Source organism: Hermetia illucens, chromosome 4, assembly GCF_905115235.1.
Source record: "Hermetia illucens chromosome 4, iHerIll2.2.curated.20191125, whole genome shotgun sequence".
Lineage (NCBI taxonomy): Eukaryota > Metazoa > Arthropoda > Insecta > Diptera > Stratiomyidae > Hermetia > Hermetia illucens.
The window spans coordinates 134,056,581-134,075,264 of record NC_051852.1 but is presented as its reverse complement, the minus strand read 5'-3'; the positions used below and the strand labels follow the sequence as shown (position 1 = coordinate 134,075,264).

Genomic DNA, 18,684 nt, shown 5'->3' with positions numbered 1-18,684 from the left:
CAATATCAAGCTGGTGGAAGAAGAGTTGCCCTAGGCGTTACTGGCGGTGATTGGTGCGGTGCAGGCTTCACACTACGCTCTGCGAGTCATGAAGCTTCTGCATGGGCCAGTGGGACGCGTTATCGGTCGCATGGACAATGGCGTTATCCCAGACTGAGATCCCTACATTGCAGGAATTACTTTGTAATGGTCAACCTGGTGAACCTCTTTCACGGCCAACACGATTTGGCTGGGTGGAGCCCAGCTTCGGCAATGTCAACAAAACAGGTACCTGCGCATCGTTTACTGTGCACTAGGAGCTAGACTTCAGTTTGAAATAATAAAAACTTGTTGTTTCTTTTTCGTTGGTATGAATATTTATTCTTGCAAATACCGATATTATATTCGGGTTTCGTCCACCAATCGCTAGGCAAGCTGACATAACTTATCCCTACGATTACCTACCATTAGAACAAATGGCGAAACGCTTCGCGAAAACCTTAATTACTAAATCTTGGTTTCGTCCCAGGCTTCAATATTTGTCCTCTAGAATTTTACAATCTTTAGAGGAAACTTTCACTGCAGTGTTTAGAAACGAGGCTGCCGCTTGCGGAAATGTTATTTTCTTAGCCGCCTTCGTGTATCCTAGTGCGGAGCACAACGAAGCATTGTCCACCACAGACATGTTGCTTCTACGCTTTTTGCGAGCAGTTCTGCTGATCAAAGAATCTTCTGTGCTCAATTTAGATCTTACCGGCGTTAGCGTTGTCTACCGTACTATTTATTGCAAGTAAAATCTGCTGAAGAATTACTGAACTATTGAACAACCGGGACATCGGCGAGTTGGAGGTTCCGTCAACTGAAGACGACGGATAAATACTGCCACCACCAAGTATGCAAGAAACAGTCCGTGCAATTCATCGGCTAAAAAATCATAAGTCACCAGGAGCCAATGGAACTCCAGCCGAATTGGTTAAATATGAAGGCGACCAATTCCACCAAGTGGTTCATCAACTTGTGCTCAAGGTGTGGGACAGAGAATCAAAGCCTGACGATTGGCAACGAGGCATTATCTGTCTCATACATAAAAAGGGAGATATCACACAGTTTAGCAATTATAGAGGTATCATGTTGCTGAATAACATCTATCAGATATTCTCCGCTATCTTGCTAGGCGGGATAGCCCCATACGTCCGAAACATCATTGGCCTATACCCAAAAGGCTTCACTCCAGGCAAATTAACAACAGATCAGATTTTCTCTCTGCGGCGAACGATGGAAAAACTGTTGGAATATGGACAACAGTTGCACTATCTACTCATCGACTTTAAAGCCGCCTATGACAGCATAGCCAGGGTAAAATTGTACACGGCCATGAGAGAATTCGGTATCTCTACGAAATTGATAAGACTGACTAGGCTGACCCTGACCAATGTTCGAGGCCAGATAAAAGCAGCAGGGTCACTCACACAAGACTATTCAACATCAACAACGGTCTACGACAAGGGGATGCCCTATCATGCGTCCTCTTTAACGTGGCCCTCGAGAAAGTGATCCGCGATGCAGAGGTAAATGCAATAGGTAAGATCCTCTTTAAGTTCACCCAACTACCGGCCTATGCTGAGAATATCGACTTCATGGGAGGAACGACCCGATACGAACAAACTGCCTTCATCTAGATCGAGCAGGCGGCGGGAGATCTGCCAGTTCGCTCCGAGCTCTCGAAGCGAACGGTCATTAAGAGCAGAGCTGAACAAGAATCCAGAAGGAAGTATACGTTCTGGACAGTGGTGTCATTCACGTCCGAAAAAGGGTAACTATTATAAGAACATTAAATTAAAAAAATATTGTTACATTCCAGAGCTGCTGCGCACAACAGCAAATACGGGCTTGGGGACAGGATGTCCGCCAAGAGGTGTAAAATGATACACCCCGAGGAGATGTCATCGGAAGAAGAAGGCAGCTCCCCAGAGCTGAAAGCAATGAACGCGACCCTCCTCGAAAAAATCGAGGGGCTAAAGCAAGAAAAGGCTGCGATGGTCCAGCAGCTGGACTGTCAGCTAAAAATTATAAAGCGGCTAGAGGATCGCTTGACATCCCTCGAAGGGAGGATGCCAATCGCAACGTCGGAGCAGCAGCAACGACAACATCATCGTGAACAACGGCAACATCAACATGAACAACAACAACACGAGCAACAACTGAAGGAGCAACAACAGAAGGATCAACAACATCATCAAGATGGAGAGATGTGCATCGTCATCCAAGAAGAGGAAGGCGACGAGTTCAACTTCGTCCAGTGGAAGAAAAAGAGAAACAAAGAAAAGGTGAGTGTAAGTAGAGTTAATGCCCCTCCGGCAAACCCTCAGGCACCCTCCCCCCAGGCTACCCGACCAAAAAAGGCAAAAATTCCGCCCATCACTGGGTATAAAATTAATGTTCCTCAATTCTTGAGGTTATTAAAAGAGAAAGGGTTAAAAGCAACCCTAAAAAATACGAGGGCCGATAGGACCCTCATTTTTGCTAAAAGTCTTGAGGATCATGCAGCGATCTTCAACCTTATTAAGGAAAAGGGACTGTATGCCACGACCAGTACCCCTCCGGCTTTAAGGACTCAGTCCTTGTTCATCCGTGGTCTTCATAGAGAGACTGAGCCGGCTGACATAATGCGCGAACTCAACGAAGAGTATCCGCACCTAAAGTTGAAAAGTGTTTCAAATCTAGTCACACGAGCCGACAAACTGGCCCACAGCCTGAGCCCGGCACTTCCATTGAAGTCGCAATCGGGGCTGTTCATGGCTACTTTCGAGCCAGAACAAGATCTAAACGAAGCATTTAAGGTGAAATATATCCTTCACCAGAAAATTTCGCTTGAGAAAGTCAAGCCGTTTCAAGAAGTGCAGTGCTACAACTGCCAAAACTTCGGGCATATCGCCATCAATTGCTCCATCGTACACCGGTGCGTGAGGTGCACGAAAACCCATGTGCGAGGGGAATGCTCAAATCCCACCGCAGACAAACCAACTTGCTGCAATTGCGGCCAGGCCGGACACCCCGCCAACTATCGCGGATGCCCGGCATACAAGGACATGGTTGCCAGAAGAGAAGCTGGCAGGGCGAAAAAAAATGCCGAGACCATGAATGCCAAACAGGCGGTGACTCAGATGTCACAAAGCTTGGCCAAACCGGGCGTTTCTTACGCTCAAGCAGCTAGGAATACTCTTCCTAGAGCTGCAGCCCCCCAAACTCCTCTTACCCAAACAACTAGGAACACTATTCCTAGAACTACAGCTCCTCAAGTCCCTCAAGGCAACAAATTGGCTTTCCAAAACTTGGTCGAAACTCTCGCTTCGGCCCAAACAAATGAACAGCGACAATTAGCCGCTATCCAACTTTTGATGAGTTTATGGAGTTAAAAGTCGTCACATTTAACTCCGCGTCCTTGGTCTCACACGCCCAACGTGCCACCGCACAAGAGTTGGTCGATTCCCTGAAAGCAGACTTCTTCTGTGTTTCAGAGACACATTTAAAAAGCAGGCACAACGTTAATTTTACCGGATATAACATTATCCGGGACGACACCAACAGCGGTTCCGCCCTTTTAGTCAGAAAAGACTATGCATTTGAGGAAGTCTCCATCAAAAACCTGCAGACCTGTTCCGCGGCAGCGGCCTTAGTTAAAACTAACGGCAATAGACGCATCTTAATAGCTGCAGTCTACATAAAATGTAACTCTCCCTCTGAACAACTGGGCCAAGACTTACAAATCTTGAGCGATCTCCAGTCTAAATCTAAATACCTAATTTTTAGTGGGGACTTTAACTCACGGCACACTTCCTGGGGCGATTTGGAAAAAAACCGAAATGGGGTTGCCCTCGGAAAATGGATCCATAATCAAAGTCCATTAAACCAGCTTGAGATGATCTTGCCAGACACACCCACAAGGCCTGCAAGTCAGTCAATACTTGACTATTTTCTAATGTTCGCAGACGCCACTCTCACACTGCAGGTGTTAACGTGCAAAACTTTACCAGGGATGTCCGATCACTTCGCAGTTGAACTTATACTTTCCCTAAACTCTCAACTGCAAAAGCGAGTACCCAGCGCAATAAGATCATTCGCCCATACTAACTGGGATAAATTCAGGGCAGAATTAGCACCACAGCTAAACCTGAAAAAGATCACTGCCTCGCAAAATCTAACGGACAAAGAAATCGATGAGGCCATCATCTTGGCTACTGATGCCATCAACTCTGCTACACGCAGAAACACAAAGCTCCTCAAAATCGATGAGATTCAGTTCAATAAACTGCCGCACGAGATAATGAAACACCTGAAAGTCAGAAAAATCTGGCGCAGAAATCTCAAGCGAAACTTCCACAAAAATGACAACAGAACTAACACGGAATGTAAAGTGTTAATTTCGCGGATTAACTGCCTTAGTACATTAATCCGTAAAATGGTGGAACAATTCCGTAGCAAGGAACTCACTTGCAAGCTAGCAGATGTGAAACCCGGATCTAATATGTTCGTACATATAAATATGCTGGCAGGCCGCAACAGATCCAAAAACTTCGTTCTTACCAAGAACAATGAAAACATCGGCAGTGACGCTAGGAAAGCTCAAATACTCGCGGAGTCTTTCCTAAATCAACTAAACTCTCCTTCACCTAGTAACAACCGAGCCGTCAGTTCGATTGTAGACACGACAATCAAAGACTTTCTTCATGAGCATTCACTCAAACTAACTACCTTCTCCACCTTTAACCCATCCTGCAAACCAAATGACCCAAAAACCTTTTTGAGCTTATCACAGCTCGCAGCCATCACTAAAAGCCTTAACGGCAAAAAATCAACTGGACCAGATGACATAGCAAATATTATCGTCAAAAACCTCCCTAGGGCATCAATGAAGTTCCTTCTTGCAGTCTTCAACAACTGCATCAATAATGGTTACTTTCCCACTACTTGGAAAGTAGCAAAAATAATCGCCATTAAGAAAAAAGGCGGCTCCCACGAACCACAAAACTTCAGGCCCGTCTCTCTCCTCTCCAACTTGGGCAAGCTCTTCGAAAAAGTATGGACAGTGGGATTAGTCCAACATTGCGATCGGAAAAACATCATTCCGAACCATCAATTCGGGTTCCGGACAAAGCACGGGACCCAACACGCACTAAGCTACCTTCACAATTTAGTGAGTAGCAGACTTAACGTCAATAACAAGCCCACAGTAGTGTGTGCATTAGACCTCGAAAAGGCATTTGATTCCGTGTGGGTCAACGGACTTATCTTCAAATTAATCAGCCTTGATTTCCCTATCCCGGTGATCACACTTATTATGAAATTATTATGAAATTATTATGAAATGATTATTCTGATCTCCTACCGGTCACTTCTGGAGTACCGCAGGGATCCATTTCAGGACCTACACTCTACAACATTTTCACGGCCGACGCTCCAATCCCAGAGAGCGGCACAGAACTATTACAGTTCGCTGACGACACGCTTATCTTCTCGTCGAGCCTCCGACCCGGTAAGACAGCTAATGCTATTGAGAAATACTTAACAGATCTCTGCAAGTATTACCAGACCTGGGGGATAAAAATCAACGAGGCTAAAACACAGGTTATTACTCTTCGGAGAAAATCCAGATACTTGGGATCTAGATTTATCCACAGAAAAGCTAAACGCTTAAAGCTACGCATCGGGAATACCGTAGTAAACAGTTCACAACAAATGAAATACCTGGGAATGCTATTTCATGAACGCCTACGATTCGACCCCCACCTTAATCTTGTTCTCAGCAGAGCACGCGGTGCACTAAGTAAAATCTACTCTATTCTTCGTAAAAGAGTAGGACTTTGCACTAAATCTAAACTGACCCTATACAAACTCCTCATAAGACCGATTCTTTGCTACGGAGCCCCTACATGGATCTCTTGCTCGACCAAAGCTATGAAGAAGTGCGAGTCCTTCGAGCGTAAAATTTTGAGACACTGCGTCGGCTTGTCGTACAATTGGAAAACCAAGAAGTGCGGCCGCAACGCCGAAGTGTACAGGCGAGCAAAAGTTAAACCTCTTCGAGAGTTCGCTCTCAACCTGTTAGAAAGATTCTTCGAAAGAACGGAGAATCACCCTAATCCACTCATGAGGCAACTTTATCTGGAGGGTAACTCCACCCCATTGGCCACATTCTTAAGGCCTTGCCAAATTGTGAGCTCTGCATTAAAACCCGCCATTGTCTCTCTCTTCGACACTCCTTGCCTGGTAGGGGTACACAGAGGCTAAGCGCGAAATTGTGAGCGCCATAAAAACATTAGTTATAAGAATTAGATTTAAGTATTATTTATTAGATTAGATTAAGTTAGAATAAGTAAGTAAATAAGCCTTCTCGCGCTCTAGGTGCAGGCGCAGTTTTTTTCAAATATATGTCCAGTTTTTTAATCATGAATTGTCAAGATCTATTTGTAAAGTAAATACACCGTAAAAAGTAATGTCAGAGAAGGTCGGGCAAGCCAAACAATGTAATAGCCACCCGTTTTTTTTAATATTTAATTATGACACATAAGCTACATTTAGGCTAGTAATTAGAAACAAACGCTATGTATTTAATGTAGGTCACTGGTTTTTAAATAAGTGATTTTTAAATGAAAAAAAAAGAAATGCGGGACATCTTGGGCTGCACATCAATGAAGGCAAGACAAAGTATATGGTGGTAACGTCAGCCCCAAAAACCAACCAGCCAACAACATCAAACCGCACTGGTCAAAGGGGAAGAATAAAGATAGGAAAATACAACTTTGAGGCCGTTGATAATTTCTCCTATCTAGGGTTGAAAATCTCAACCGACAACAGCTATAGGGTCTACAAATAAGTTCTGTCGGTTTTCACAATAGATGGCCTAGCTTGTTTTTTATTCCATTGATCCACATTTCCAAACAATCATCGGAAAGCTACTGTTAATAGGCACAAACGTCAGTATAAATTATTTAATTGAAGTGTAAACAACAATACTTTTTTCATCAACGAAAATGGCCAGTTCTGTACCAAATAATGTGTTTTTGCGGGGAGTTCTACTTCATTATTTCAATATGAAGAAAAAAACAACCGAAAGTCATCGCATTTTGGTGGAAGTTTATTGTGACCATGCTCTATCTGAGCGAACGTGTCAGAGGTGGTTTGGACGGTTTAAAAGTGGCAATTTTGACTTGGAAGACGAAGAGCGCGCCGGACGGCCAACAATTTTTGAAGATGAAGAATTAGAGGCATTGCTCGACCAAGATCCATCGGAAACGGAAGAAGAACTTGGAAAAACACTTGGAGCCACTCAGCAAGCCCGTTCCAACCGTTTAAAAGCAACGGGAATGATCCGAAAAGTCGGAAGTTGGGTTCCGAATGAACTGAAGCCAAGAGATGTCGAACGCCGTTTTTTCACGTGCGAACAACTGCTTCAACGACAAGAAAGGGAAGGTTTTCTGCATCGAATAGTTACTGGCGATGAAAAGTGGATCCATTACGATAATCCCAAGCGTCGGGCAACGTGGGGATACCCCGGCCATGCCTCATCATCGACGGCCAAAGCGAATATTCATGGTGAGAAGATCATGCTGTGTATATGGTGGAACCAGCTGGGTGTGGTATACTATGAGCTGCTAAAACCTTACGAAACGGTCACGGGCAAACTCTACCGACGTCAAATGATGCGTTTGAGCCGCGAACTCAAGAGAAAACGGCCGCAATACCAGCAAAGGCATGATAAAGTTATTTTGCAACATGACAATGCTCGTCCATATGTTGCACAGCCCGTTAAAACATATCTAGAAACGTTGGAATGGGAAGTTTTATTCCGCCCGCTGTACTCTCCAGACATTGCTCCTTCTGATTATTATTTGTTCCGGTCGATGCAGCATGGCCTGGCTGACCAGCACTTCTCCAATTACGACGAACTCAAAAAATGGCTCGATGAGTGGATAGCGGCCAAGCCGGCCAATTTTTGGCGCGATGGCATCTATGAATTGCCTGAAAGATGGAAGAAAGTTGTGGCTAGCGATGGGCAATACTTTGAACAATGAATGTATAACCAATTTTTCACAATAAAGCTTCAAATTTAACAAAAAAACCGACAGAACTTATTTGTAGGCCCTATACGATGATGACATCCGCGCACGGTTGTTGGCAGGCAACAGAGCCTATTTCAGCTTACAAAAACTATTCCGCTCGAAACGTCTCATCATTGGGTCAAAGCTCTTAATGTACAAGACAATGATCTTGCTAGTCCTCATGTATTCCTCGGATACTTGGGTTCTTAGCAAGAAAAATTGCGAACTTTTGGCCGCGTTCGAGAGAGGAATCTTCTGAAGCATTTTTCACCCCCTACATGAGGATGGACGATTCCGTAGCCTACATAACGAAGAAATCTATGAGCGATACCATGACCGTCAAGTTGTGGGTAAAACCCGGCTCAATAGATTACAGTGGGCAGGTCACTTAATCCGTATGGATGGGGACTATCCAGCCCGGAAAGTACAAAATATAAGGGCAATATCTATGGTAGAAAAAGAAGTCGAGGCAGACCCTGCCTGAGATGCAGTGATAGCGTAGGTCAGGACGTGGGACAGCTTTTTGGGATTTCGAATTGGTAGACCTCGGTGCTAAACCAGGATGTGTGGAGTTCCTTATTAAGGCAGACCTAGACCGGATACCGGTTGTTGCGCTGTTGATGATGTTGAAAACCTGCTAAAGTGGTTAACTCGCGTATCTCGTGTGCATCTGGAGCAGGTGAAACAAAACTTTAGATCGAAATACTTAGCCCCAAACCCTTGAACTACTTCGTGGTTAGGGGTGTCTGCGTTTTGCTAGTCTTTATGCCAGGCTAACTAAACTAGTTATCCTTTTTGGACTTAAATGAACAATGAGATGCAATGAAGATTCTTTCCGTTTTCCATAGTTTATTTGAGGAGTTCGTCAGCGACTCATTCAGGAGGTGAAAATCTAGGCAGGCTTCATGATTGGGTCAAAGAAACAGTATAGTAGAAAAAAACAATTCAGTTATAATGTTTATATTTTATTGTATATTGTATACGCATCACATAATTTGTTAAGGTAATTTCATGCTGTTATTATTGATTTCCAGTATATTCATAATTTTTTTTATTTACTTTGCATAAAATCTTTTTATTTTTAAGATAATAATAATAGTATTCTCCGTAGCTTCGTTTAATACAAAATCTTAATACAATCTTTGACGTAGCTCTATGCTCCTGGTTAAATTAATACGAGTATATAAATACTAAATGATTTTTACGAATAAATTACTATTCCTATTTAATATATCTAGTAAATTATTAAAAAAGTTTTAGTTCATAAAATTAATAACAAAAACACTTAAGAAAGGTTATGAATGCTCATTGGTATAAATATAATGATGAGGTAATATGTAATATCTTTAAATTATGCTCGTGGTATGAGGCAAACTTTAAAACAGTCTTCAGATGTAACAAGTGTGCCAGGTTGGACCTTGCTTACATGACCAGGGAGAGCAGCTATATTGAAGTCCTTGAGAATATTTGCAACTGTCGAAAAACTTATTAGTTGAACAATTTTATACCCAAGACACGAGCGGCGACCGCCACCAAACGGGAGGAAAAAGTCAGGTTTAAAAAGTTGCCCGTTGCGGATGAAACGTTCAGGTTTGAAACTTTCAGGATCATCCCATAACACCGGTGACATGCTGAGATCATAATTGTTCAGAAAGATTAAGGTGTTGGGCTCAATATCGAAACCTGCAAACACGAAACAAAGATAGTTAAAATAGTTATTTTAAATTACTTCGTTATAATCGAACTTACCACCAATGGTGCTATGCTGGTTGGATACATGCGGAACAATTGGGGAAGCAATCAAACGTATTGATTCCATAATAACAGCTTCCGTGTACGGCATCAATTTTCTGTCCTGAAGGCGTATATTACTCTGCACGCTGGTATGAAGAACACTGGCTGCTTCACGCTGAATTTCAACTTGGACTTTTTGGTCTTGAAGGATATACCCAAAAACTTTACCTAAAAAGTTTCCTACTGCCGAGTGACCTCCAACTATATCTTCCAGAGCAAACAGTCCCATATTCCAATCCATCCCGGACTCCAGTTTCTTAACATAATTGATTAGACATTCCAAATAGTCATCGTCTCCAGCATTTTCAGTGTATCTATTTTTGATGATCTTTTCAAGAAGTATTGATCGTATCTCATGGGACCAACTTTCTAATTGTTTCAAGTTTTTAGAATGAAGAGGCATCAGAAAAGGAAGAAAATCCGCGGCGTATCCTTGATTGACTTCGTAGAAAATCTTATCAAAGTTTGAGATAAAGATATCAAATGCCGGGTCATCGTTTTCGAACCGTTTCGAACAGAAATATCGAGTGAAGATATTGCAGCAATATTTCAAAATTGCTTGTTTGGGTAATGGGATCTCTTTTTCTAAATCCTTAGTCTTATTGAGTATGGTTAGGCCTAATTCTTCCGTAATAATAGAGTCGAACTGCTTAAAACGATCTGAAAAATTTTTGGGGAATGTATGTGGAGCTAGCATTTCCCGGCGTTGTTTATGCACTTCGGACCAGTCGCAGAAGGCAAGGGCTGCAAAAGAAAAAAAATATTAAATTCCTCTCAGGCATTTACTGATATTTCATATCTTACAATTTTCTTTGTTTCCTGAAAAGAGTTGATGATATCTTTGGAAATTTGGTCTGCTATCAAAATGAGATGTTTTCGTAATCAGAACTTCTTTGATATTATCGACACCATTTACAACAATAGCCGGGATTGCCCCCAATTGTAATGATATGACTGGTCCATATTTATCACGAAGATCTGAGAAAGCTTGGTAAGGGACCTCGTAGCCATCGAGTACCGAAAGGTTGCCTATGATGGGAAGAGGACGTGGTCCGGGCGCCCTTCTTACAAGCTTTTTCCCTGTAACACTTTTTCTACACTTTACTTTCACCAGAGCCTTAGGAATGAGTTCGTTTAAGAGAATCACCAAAGATAACGTCGCGCATGCTAACAAAGCATAAAACGTAAAGGAACTGATCGTAAGGAGCGTTATCTGCATTTTAACTTTTCTAATTGTATCGTCCTTTTTTGAAAATTAACCGACACGACTCTTAAGGGCACAAAAAATGAGGATCCTATACGTTTGGGGATATTGGAAGATTTGATCTGATTCATTCACTGAAATTGGTTTTTATAGCGGGACTAGCTTCCATTTATTGCCAATTGTTCGAACTCCTATAAATATTTCATAAGATGTCGGCTGTCCGTTAGTGAGGAAAATTGTCACACTTACTGGAGCTTTTGTATGTAAACATACCAGCTTGTTGACATGAAGTACTTCATGCACGTTAGGTTTACGATTATGTACATATATAAATTTTTATAGGGAAAAAGACGATGTAATAGAGTCGGCAGACATACTGGAGAACTTATAGTGTGAGAAGTGAATGAAATTTCCTCATCTCACTTCATTATTACCTAAAATTTCGAAACAAAATTGGGGTAAGTAGTAACACTTAAAATGGGAAAATTATTGACCTCAAAAAGGACGCGTCACATACTTCATCTAATACCAAAAAGGAAAGAGGTTCCGTAAAAAAGAGGGAGAAAGGAATTGCTGAATTTGAGATTGGTGGAGAAAATCTCTAAGACGTAGGTGGGGTCGAAAAGTTTTTGCGCTGAATTTCCTATCTATATAAACTGACAGATTTCCTCGAATTCAATCATTTGTCAAAGTCTAGATAAAGAGGAAAATGTTGACATCTAATGTTTAGGATACAGGGCCCTGCGCAAGGCAGGTTTACCCCCATAGAATTAGTAACACATTCTATAAATAAAATCTTTTTCGTGACTAAAATATAATAAATTTGAATTGCTTTTTAGCTAAGAAGAGGAAAGGGAAGGATGCTTTCTCCGGGATCCATGCAGTCCACGAACAGTTCTTTCTTGGAGTGATTGTAATGTTTGAATTGAATGGTTTGGCATTTTGACTTTTGCAATAAACATTGTCCAACCTTTTTTTAAGAAATTGACTGTAATTAACATTACATTAATAAATTTTATTTTTGATTTCTGGTATGAAAAAGGCATTGATATTGATTTGGGAGGACGTTTTAGGTTTTGTATAAAACGCCTGACTGGTCCATATTTTGCTTTACATAACATAACACATCATGTCATTACAATTAGCTTGTAATTTTTGATATGATGTTATGCGGCAGGCCATAATTTATGATTGTAATAAAAAGCTATGGGGCTAGAGGGCCAACCAAACCGGAAATGTACTTTAGCTTCCCTAATGTTTTTGCTGGGGTAGTGGGTTCTATTGCATTTTCTCAAAGGGTGACCTATCTACCGCCACTGCTACCTTCTTCTTATTTGTTATTGTCTCGGATCCGAGTGCCCCGGTGATATGGCCCAGACAAAAGTTGAAAAAAGGATGCAGCTTTCGAGTAACAGTTCGATTTTTAATTAAAGGAAAGGTTTATATATGGTTGTCATTTACACCTTGGTTTAGTATAGCGCATCAATCTCACCTATGCGCCATCTCTCTCGGTTCTCTGAAATGAGCTTCAGCTCCCTCCAGGACTTCCTAAAATGCTCACACTCCTCCTCTGCTGTTCTGAGCCAAGTACTTATAGGGCGACCCAAATGTCGGCCATCTTGTGCAATTATCGCCCCTGTGTACCGACCCAGTTTTTCGTTTGAAATAGTATCAGGTAAGCGTGCTCCGATGATGCGTAGAAGGTAGGTTTTGACGAAGTCCTGGAACCTCCAAATGACAGAGGGGGTAATTTTCAATGTGCTACTCCCATATAGTAATACAGAAAGAACATTAGCACATAACAGTCTCAACTTGATCTTGGTGTTGAGATAATTGCATTTCCAAATTTTAAACAACAGAGAAAGCAGATCTAGCTCTGTTAATGCGTTGAGCGATATCCACTATATACAAATTGATCGAAGTCTTCGATGCTCTTCATATTAAGACAGAAAAGAAGAGTACGATGACTCGTTAGACTGAGAACCTTGGTTTTGTTGGTCTTTATTTTCAGTCCAACTTTATTTGCCTCTCTTTCCAAATCCGAAAACTTTGATATCGATTAGGAGCAGGTAAAACGAAGATCAAAACTATAGTCAATGCAGGAGCATACGGGGCCAAAAGCGGCCTGTGTTCTGTCAATGAAACTTTCGAGATGTTCTTTGATTCGTTCCAAGATTATTTTAACTTTTAGGAAAGGTTTGCTTTGGTGTAAAAACTGAAAATTCAAGAAATACAAAATAGCTTGCGCTTGTTAAGCCGACTTTAAATTTTTCTAGCTTCCCGAAAAATGAACGTACATACATCAAAACTTCGTTCTCATACCATTAAGAAAATTGCGTGTGGCTCTGATCCGGTGTGTTCGGGCCGAACTAAATCCTGAAATACAAAACGGGGAAAATCGCGGGAAAGTAGCAAAAAGAAAAATGTCCGCGGAGCAAAATTTAGTAAAATAGCAGAAAATACTAGATTTTAGTGTTGTACTTGTGGGTTGTGGAGTATATAAAAACAAAACAAGCAGATCGTTTTTTAAATTAGGGATTAATCTGGTATATTTTTGCAATGCCGATCCTCACCATTCTGCTGACGAAGAGCAACGTGTGAATTATCGCTCTCATCACATTGCATATTAGCGTCTAGAGAAGATGTGTTACTTCATCTGGGAAGCCTTCTGGTAAACCCTAGTGCCGCAAGAAGAAGAAGAAGAAGAATTCGAAAAGTAATTTGCTAAAAACGGAATGGTTGCCCCATGAACTGAGCTATTAAATTGTCTCAGATCAATCATCATCATCAATGGCGCAACAACTGGTATCCGGTATAGACCTGCCTTAATAGGGAACTCCAGAAATCGCGGTTTTGCGCCGAGGTCCACCAATTCGATATCCCTTAAAGCTGTCTGGCGTCCTGATCTACGCCTCACTCCATCTTAGGCAGGGTCTGTCTCGTTTTCTTTTTCTACCATAGATATTGCCCTTATAGACTTCCGGGCTGGATCATCCTCATCCATACGGACCCACCCACCGCAATCTGTTGAACCGGATTTTATCCACAAGCTGACGGTCATGGTATCACTAATAGATTTCGAAGTTATGTAGGCTACGGAATCGTCCATCCTCATGTAATAATAATCGTTGGCGCAACAATTCATGTTGGATCAAAGCCTTGAAGTCTGTTAGAGCACCTTATTTAAGACCGTAACGGTACACCAGCATTGCGCTCGCCCGAGATTATTACCCTGATTTGATTCAGGTACCCATTCATAGCTGAGTCGACTGGTATCCGACGTCGAAATCACGATACAAATCCCACTGCCACCAGCGAGAAAGAGGACGCATAATAGGGCATCCCCTTGTGTTACCCCGTTGTTGATGTTGAATGGTCTCGAGAGTCATCCTGCTGCTTTTATTTGTTCAGCCTAGTCAGTCTTATCAATTTCGTCGGGATACCAAATTCTCTCATGGCCGCGAACAATTTTGCCTTGGCTATGCTGTCATAGGCGGCTTTAAAGTCGATGAAAAGATAGTCAACTGATGACCATATTCCAACAGTTTTTTCATCGCTTGCCGCACAGAGAAAATCTTATCTGTTGCTGATTTGTCTGGAGTGAAGTCTCTTTGGTATGGGCCAATGATGTTCTGAGCGTATGGAGCTATTCGGCCTAGCAAGATAGCAGAGAATAGAATATATGGATGGTGCTCAGCAATGTGATACCTCTATAATTGCTGCACTGTATGATACTCCGTTTTTATGTCTGTTTTACACCTTGAGCCTCAGTTGAGGAACTACTTGGTGTAGTTGGTCGCCTTCATATTCAATTACTTCGGCTGTAATTCCATCGACTCCTGGTTTTTAAGCCGATGGATTGCACAGACGCTTGGTGCGGTTGCTCCCTGTACCTTTCAAGTTCATAGATTTGTTGGTTTTCCCAGGCTTCTTTCTTCTGTCTGTTAATTCGCTTCTCCGCTCGACGGAATTCGTGATAAATCTCTGTGCGTTCCTGAGAATGCAATATTACTCGGTATGCAGCATTCTTCCGTTCCGTTGCTAGTTTACAATGGTGAATTATGTTATGGAATTGCTTCATGTATCAACGGAACTGAGGAATGAAGATATCCGCGGCCAACATTTTCGATGGCATGGACATGCAATTCGCACTGATGGAGACAGGTCAAGTAAACATTTCATGTTCTGACAGCTTATTATAAATTGTGCCCAACGTGGAGCTAACACACGTTAGGTTCGAACCAATTGAATTTACAGAGAATAGCATTTTCTGGTTCCCAAATCCGCTTTGCTGTTTCGGATAAAGATTCATTAACTTCTTGACTTTGTTCCCGATTAGATTCCTGGTGCATCTGACTTTGTTCATCCCAACTTCCTATCCTTTTTTTGGAAATGTAGCTCAAAAGCGCGAAATATTTCTATGCCCAGATTGGAAATCAGTTTTGTCGTGGGAGATGGCATTTTTATACCTATCTGTGGACGTTGTGTAACTAATTGACAATCTAGAAAAACAGGTATCCCCAAGGTATCAATTCAAGATACAATCCATTGTGGATCTTCCCTTTCGGTGGCAGTATTTGGGTCTTGTGGTCTTGGTTGCTATTTGTTATTTATCTGCTTAATGTCAGCTGCGTTTTCTGTAAAGTCGTGTGATACCCCATTTTGAATTTTAGGTTTCTGTTCGGTCAATTGCACCGAAATAAAGGACATTTGAATAAATTTGATAATTAAGTGAAGTTTCAAGAGGCAGGGCAGGGTGGATTTCAACACACTTTGCGGCGAGTTGAAAGAATAACAAAACTTGCCCAAATCAGGATTTATTCTTATCTTAAGCCCCCCATAAACGTATGAACAATTTGCGTAAACTCGGTGTTTATGCAAACGCCTGTTTGTACAAACGCTAGCAGATACACGCAGCAACCTGTTGCGCAAACATCGTATCGTTTTGTGGTGTCGTTCGTTTAACATGTCGAACACGGACGGTTGCTGTTCCGCCATTATTCTGGTCCTAGTCTCTTCGAATGAATGCAGCTTCGTTCAGCGAGCTACTCGACACCCCTCATAGTGAAAAACAACATGGTCATGAGAGACGCAATATCTCCAGAACTGACATTGTTGGCCACTTTGAGATACTTTTTAAGTGGTGCCTCCTTTGAAGAGATAAAATTTCAAACCGCCATCGCAGCTCAAACGCTTGGAAAAATAATAGTGGAAACTTGTGACGCTCTCATCCACGTTTTGAAAGGATTCATAAAGGTGAGTAAATAGGATAGTTAGTTCTTCAAATAAGTTGCCTTTATTTATCAGAAACAACAATAATGTTTGAGTGAATTCCTGGTAATGTTCAGTCAATTAAACTGTTCATTATGAAGAGGGTCTTGAATTGATGAATATTGAACTGATTGCTGTGTTGAGTCTGGTCCACTTGTCCTGAGACACGCATGTTGACACGTGACATTCAGGCTTATTCTGGGAAGTTTTCCAGAGTGCAATAACACAGTGTCCCAAGGGGTAGAGGAATGGATCCGAGAGTCACACCATTTGATCCCGGTTGATATCAGAACGCCTAGCCTGTATCACTGAAGTTCGAGCAAGAGAGGATTCCGGGGGCACTTGACATCGTCGTCGAGTAGCGTTCGCAAATACTATCAGTCCGGGTGAAATCCACCTCCACCTACTGTCTGAACCACCTAGACGACTATACAGATTATAGTGACTCTTATCTCCCCTCTCTTAAACAAGCTTTGGATCATCTATGGCGGAATTCAAAGTATTCCCTAAGCCCTAAACATACATATGCATGCGCCTGTACATCGCTAATGATTGTGCGTCAATCTATTAGAATGATTACCTTGAATTTCATTAGAATTATTGAAGCAATCAGTCATAAAAAATACTCAAGCGGAAATTTTTCTTCCATTGATTAAAGGTTGAACCGGGAGCACGCCCCTTCACCCCTTAATCTTGCACGAGATTTTTCCTGTCGAGACATACTAAAAGACTAAAAATGCAAAATGTTTTGATTGTTACATCATTGGCATTATTTCAATTGTTTCTGATACGATAATATTTAAATTTACGATATGTTCATTGAAAAAGGTGCGATCTTCGCGTTTATTGAGTGATTCCTTGCGGATATTGAAAATTCAAATGTGCAACTCGTACATTTTTCAAAACGCAAATTAAGTAGACTCAGAATGTCTTATGCTTACTTGTTTCCTTAAATGCATGTTATAGTATATTGAAAAATGCATCACTGAAGTAGGAGGAAATTCTGTGTGATATTGTATCTTCGCCAACGTGGTGAGTGTAAATATACATTTGTACAGATATAGGTAATATGTACATCTGACGTCTTCTATCATCATGACTTCGTAGATTGCGCAGAAAGATTTAAAACACATCGGATCACTTCTAAAATTCTTTTCTTTCCGAGTTTATTTATTGGCAATTATTATGATATTAGCTTATTTGTTTATTTATTTTTATATCCTGACGCAGCCGTCGTTATCATTGCACAAGAAGGTTTATTTTAGTTAGACGGCACAGGCATTCTAAGATTTTTTATTCATTACTTTATCAAGGGGATGTGCACTGCCCCCTGATATTGTGTCCCTGTTGATGGATGTGTGGGTCATCAATATTATGTACGGCAAGCGGCTCGTGATGACCTTGACCTGATGGCTTGGATTCGACACTTGTCTAATCCAAATTCCATCCGAATATCACGGCTAAACATGTCTACTATTGATGACATACTCTTGAGGTGGTCATCAGTACCAGCATACATGTCATCTAAGTACATCAACTTTGTGAGTTCGCACTTAGCGTATACGGATATGCTCTGAGGTGTTGTACCCTCAGATGAACGCGTTGTCAATCCATTCCTCCATGGTAAGGTGGTATGCCATCTTCCTCTATTTGCCTGTCTGACAACTACTGGTAAAAGTTGCTCTTCGCAACCCTTTGACCCAGTTGCGCAGCCTTTCTGCTCCTCGGGTCTCGAGGTGTGCATTAACCCTTCCACTAATAATGGACGTTATGAATTTGTAGAGGGCTGGTAAGCAAGTAGGCTTTGTGTCTGCGGGGTCATGCACCGCGCCCTTTTTAGAGACAAGGTAGGAAATTTCCGCGGTGAGGAAAAGAGAAAATTCCTAAGTCCGACTAATGATCTGATTTATGCTGTGTGCTAACCGACGGTGTATACTGGTAAATTTCTTTATATCAGAAATTCTGCAAACGTTCCAGTTCAGGAGGGGGGAGTAGCTGGAGATGAATAGAGCCTGGGAATTCCATGTTGAAATATTATCTTTTATATTTCATACAAAAACTAAATTCTTTTCTACTTTTATTACTGTACCCTAATAAACCTTTTCTTTTGAAAAGAGATAAGGTCCGGAACTCATTCTTTTACTGTTTATACAAGTGTGCATGTAAAATGAGTTAGATAAATGCTTGTGGTATATATAGTTACATATCTGCTAGTTTTTGTTCTATAAGTACAGTCTTCGATAGACCTTTATCAAAGTTGGTTAGTCACTCCTTGCTTAATTAAAAAGAATAAATAAAATTAATAAGAAGAGAACAATTGTGCTTTCATTTAAAGTT

General features: G+C 41.5%; 1 protein-coding gene and 1 long non-coding RNA gene across 2 annotated transcripts; one reads left to right on the top strand and one right to left on the bottom strand.

Annotated features, from left to right (window-relative positions):
- Window positions 1-9,120: 9,120 nt before the first annotated feature.
- On the bottom strand, window positions 9,121-11,193 carry LOC119655210 (cytochrome P450 307a1-like). The gene is made up of 3 exons (XM_038060984.1): window positions 10,677-11,193; window positions 9,828-10,616; window positions 9,121-9,761 (listed from the first exon to the last, which is right to left on the bottom strand). Exons 1-3 carry the CDS (start codon window positions 11,089-11,091, stop codon window positions 9,430-9,432), a joined length of 1,536 nt encoding a protein of 511 aa, XP_037916912.1. The 5' UTR covers window positions 11,092-11,193; the 3' UTR covers window positions 9,121-9,429.
- Window positions 11,194-11,767: 574 nt separating this feature from the next.
- LOC119656244 lies at window positions 11,768-12,099 on the top strand. The gene is made up of 2 exons (XR_005250025.1): window positions 11,768-11,849; window positions 11,916-12,099. It is a non-coding gene; the product is annotated as an uncharacterized LOC119656244 (long non-coding RNA).
- The last annotated feature ends 6,585 nt before the right edge of the window (window positions 12,100-18,684 follow it).